The sequence below is a fragment of the Echinops telfairi genome, unplaced genomic scaffold (assembly GCF_000313985.2).
Source record: "Echinops telfairi isolate 266 unplaced genomic scaffold, ASM31398v2 ScPeMD7_5;HRSCAF=22, whole genome shotgun sequence".
NCBI classification, from domain to species: domain Eukaryota; kingdom Metazoa; phylum Chordata; class Mammalia; order Afrosoricida; family Tenrecidae; genus Echinops; species Echinops telfairi.
In genome coordinates, this window is record NW_022103901.1 from 12,760,620 (window position 1) to 12,765,177 (window position 4,558).

Consider the following 4,558-nt stretch of genomic DNA (forward strand, 5'->3'; position numbering starts at 1 on the left):
GCGCCGTGGGGATCCCGGGGCGCTGGAGGGCCGCGGACTCGGCTCCGCGCGGCGACATGGACCGGATGGCCAGCTCCATGAAGCAGGTGCCCAATCCACTGCCCAAGGTGCTGAGCCGGCGCGGGGTCGGATCGGGGCTGGAGGCGGCAGAGCGGGAGAGCTTCGAACGGACCCAGGTGAGGACCAGAGCCCCCGCGGCATGACCGGGACACGCCGAGAGACACTGACCCGGAGGGAACTTTGAATACTGGAGGGATCTTGCAGACCCAGGAGAGGGCGAGTCCAGGAGGCTGTGAAGGGCCGGTATCGGGCGCTTAGATGTGGGGATCTCAGGAGGTCAGGGTCCCTGGGACATCCCTGGCGCCTGGGGGACAGGACCCGAGGGGCCAGGGGCTTGACTCTTGTAGCCGGATAGCCCTGCGCCGCCAAGGGGGGCCTGGCTTGGCGTGGACAGGCTGGGTCACTAGGAGGGGTGGACCAACAGTGGAGGGCCGTGGGTGGAAGGGTGTCCCTGGGCAGGGGAAGCGCACGGTGTGTGGGGGGGGGTTGGGGGTGGGGATGTCATTGGCATACCATGTGGGGGCGGAAAGTGCGTGTGCTGGGCCGAGGATGAAGGGTGGTCACCTTCTCCATCTCAACCCCTTTCCTCTCTGCACTTCACCGTGGCACTGATGTTCACCACTGGTGAGCACCCAAGCTCTCCACACCTCAAAAGGGCCTGGGGGAAGCGCTCAGAGTTCTGAGTAGAATAAAAACAAAAACAAATTCTTGCCATCCAGCCCACGCTGACTCAGAACAACCCTATAGAACTGCGCCTGTGCGTTCCTGAGACTGCAACTCTTCACAAGAGTAGAAAGCCTCATCTTTCTCTATCGGAGCTACTGGTGGTTTCGAACTGCTGACCTTGGCAGCCCAAGATGTGTAACTAACTGAGAAGGAAATGCCAGCTGTGGCCAGGCCTGGAAAATGACTGGGGACTGGAGGAGGCAGGGATTGGGGCTCCTGACAGACAGCCTGCAGCTGGCTGGGTCGAGCTGCAGATGGCTTTCAGAACCCAAATTTGAGGTTTTGTTGTTGTCAGTCTTAAGACGCGTTCACTGGACAGCTAACAGGCAGCCTGTCCAGAGCCGGGGTGCCAGAACATCCCGTTGTCATCAACGGAGAGCCGCAATCTACTTTACCTCAGAGTTTTAATGCTCTCCGTATTGATCCGACGGACAGGTTTGTGCTGCTCATCTGTTTTATATTTGTTTTATATCTATTTACGATCTATTCTCGGCGGGCACAGTGCTTCTTTGAATCCCACTGCCAAGGTGGTGATCTTCGCTCTTGCCCTCGGAGCGTAATCTTTCCAGAGCCTGTTGGGCTCTCACGCCTCAGCGCCCTCCTGCCCGGGCTCTGCTGGTCCTGGTTCTTCTCCCAAACACGTTAGAGAAAGGGCTTTGGACTCTCCAAAGAAAGCGAGTAAGAACCTCATTCTCTCTCACTGCCCTCGAGTTGATGCTGCCGCATAGAGACCCTGCCGGACAGGTTAGAACTACCCCTGTGGGTTTCAGAGACTAGCTCTTTCTGGGAGTAGAAAGCCTCGTCTGTCTCTCTCGGAGCTGGCTGGTGGTTTCGAAGCAGACCTTGTGGTTAGCAGCAGCCCAATGTGGAACCACGACGCTGGCAGGGCTCCTTTTAACCTAATTGGAATACTTTAGATGTGGTTGCTTACGAAGACTGAAGCAGGGCGGGGGGTGGGGGGCTTCATCCTTATGACTAAGACCCCAACGCAGGTGTGTCTGCAGGTGAGAGGCCCCCATTTCACTCCCCCCCACCCCCTCAGCCCACCTGGCTTTGAGGAGTGTTTTCTGGCTGTGAACACCGGCTGTTTTCTGTCTGGCTGGCCAGGCAGGACTTGGAAGGTGTAAACTGCTTCTACCAGCTGTCTGGTTGCCCTAACCACGAGGCTCTTGGCCTCAGGAAAGTGGATGTTTCTTCTCCTAAATCAAAGAGAAATGGGTGTCGTTTCGACATAGCTCATCCCTTCTAGAGTCTCAGAGAAGGGACAACAGAAGCAACGGAGAACTGTTCGGAAGACTTGGACCCGCTGTAGGGAGACCTAGGTGCTTGAAAATGCTTCCGCCATGAATGAGCTCTCTACTGGCTGGCTGGGGAGATCCAACAAGGACAGCCTGGCTCAGTTCTCTGTGGTTACATTACGTTCTGTGGGACACTTGTAATTGTCCACTTGAACCAGTGTGTGTGTGTGTGAGAGAGAGAGAGAGAGAGAGAGAGAGAGAGAGATCGGAAAAGAGGGTTTTTCTATTGCTGAAACTTTTTAGGGTAGCAGGAAATGAGGAAAAGAGAATAGTCCCCAAAGTTAGCACTTCACTCCTCTGCAAACATTTATTTTGTTTGATGACTACTTTTTCAAGAGGCTTACGAGATATAAAACAAATGGGGGAAATTCTTTAAAAATGAGTTAGAGACTATGAAAATCTGTCAAGATGTAATAATAATGAGAACGATCGTGTTTGGAATAATTCTAAGTCCTTACCTGCTATGACCTTATTTAATTTTAAGGATCCTTGGGGGTCCTGCTCCAGTTAAGCACTGGGCTGCTAACCCCTAGGACGGTGGTTCAAATCCATCAGCTCCGTGGGAAAAAGTTGAAGCACCTGCTCCTGTACGGATCTGCAGCCTCAGAAGCCCTGCCCAGGGTTGCCGTGAGTCAGAAATGAACTTGATGGCAGTGTGTTGACCTAGTCTTGACCAGGACCTACGTGGGCTATGGACGAGGCCCTGGGGCACAGAGAAATTAAGTAACTTGCCTGAGGTCACACAGCAGGACATTGTCCCATTGTGGGATCACTGTGTTAGGGGACTGGGAAGAGCACCGGCCTTGCAGACAGGCAGAGTCTGTGTTTACCCATGGGCCTGCACACAGCCGTGTGCTCTCAGGCAAGCTGCCCGGCCTGGCTAGGCTTCAGGGTTGGTTTTGCTGCTGTTGTTGTTGAATAAAGGTAACAGTTACCCCATAGGTTTACTGTGGTGATTAAATAATTCCGGTAAAGCATTTGGTCATCTGTGCAGCATGACTCAAGTGTAGTTTCTTATGGCTAAACTCTCAGAAGGAGCTCCCTCCCCCGTGGTGCTGCCAGGTAAGCGTGGGGCCGCTAACCACAAGGGATGCCGGTTCAAACCCACCTGCCCCTCCTTGGGAAAAAGTTGAGGCCCGGATGATGTACAGCCTTGGAAACCCTCTGTAGGGTTGCTGTCGAGCCGGAATGGGAGCCCTGGTGGCATCGTGAGTGATGAATTGGGCTGCTGCTAACTTCAGGGTCAGCTGTTCAAAACCACGTGCAACTGCACAGGAGAAAGAGGAGGCTTTCTAGTCCCGTAAAGAGTTAGAGTCTTGGAAGCCCACAGGGGCAGTTTGACCCTGTCCCATAGGGTCCTTATGAGGTTGTCTCGACTCGATGGCAGTGGGTGGATGAGTCGGAGTCAGTTCGATGGTTGGTTGGTCAGCCTGGGTCCAGGTTGGGGACAGACAACGTGAGCCTTCAGACAGCAGAAATACAGGCTGTGATGAACTCTTAAAGGCAGGGACAGAGGGAGACTCGGTAGTTAGTACAATACGTACTGAGAATGTTCACTTTGAGAGTGTGGGTACAGTAGAGGCGGTTGGACAGAGAGGAGCAGGTGGAAGCACTCTAGTAACGTAGGGCTGTCTGGAGGCCAAAAGGCATTCAAGGTGGGTGTCGGCAAGACCATTGGCCGAGGAGGAGAGGGGGCAAAACTGGCTGCTTCCACTTTAGAAACCCCCCTCTCCCGCCCCCAAACACATCTTGTCAAGGTCTCCTGGCTGCCTCGGGGTTGTGCCATTTCCCAGGGTCAGCTGCGAGCTTCAGGAAAAGGAGGTTTGCCCCTTGCCTGAGTCCTCAGATGCCTGAGACATGTGGTGAGTGGCACACAGGCTGTGACTGGGGTTAATGCCAGGAGGGAAGACCACCTGCAGTCAGCCTGGTGAGACCCCACTGTGAAGACCCCTGCCCTAATGGCCCTACTCAGCTATGGGCCACAGGAAGCATCTAGAATTGTTTGGCCTCTTTCCTCATGGCCCCAGGGCCCCTCTGGTTCAGCCTGGACCCCCTTCACAGGCGCAGTCAGAAGTCCTACCATCTCACCCATCAAGGGACCCTGATATCTCTTTGCCTTCCTTCTGGTTAGTGCCCATGTCATCCACCCCTCCGATCTGCCTGGTTCCTCCCTTGCACCATCCTCTTCCGGGGGTGTCCTCTCAGCTGTCCTGTCTCAGTCACCACACTTCACACGCCCGTGTCCCTGCTGGGATAAGGCCCCTTCACCCAAACGATGACCCTGGGTGTGTCCCTCACCGCAGGTACCCAGCCCGTCACAGGAAGGGGCTTTGGGGAGTGAGTACTGGTTCCTGCCTTCACCACCAAGCACTAGTCACCGCTTCGTGCTGGAATGACTTACCCAAAATGCTTTTCGGTTCATGGGAAGGTAGCTAGCGGGGTGCCCTGGTGACACAGAGGTTCAAGCGCTTGAC

General features: G+C 54.8%; 1 protein-coding gene across 1 annotated transcript in view; it reads left to right on the top strand.

Moving 5' to 3' along the window:
• Positions 1 to 52: 52 nt before the first annotated feature.
• Positions 53 to 4,558, top strand: part of HIP1 (huntingtin interacting protein 1) — a 135,639-nt gene continuing 131,133 nt past the window's right edge. The window contains exon 1 of the mRNA XM_045284676.1: positions 53 to 176. Coding sequence (XP_045140611.1) covers positions 57 to 176 — 120 coding nt within the window. The 5' untranslated portion in view covers positions 53 to 56. The remainder of the gene's footprint in view (positions 177 to 4,558) is intronic.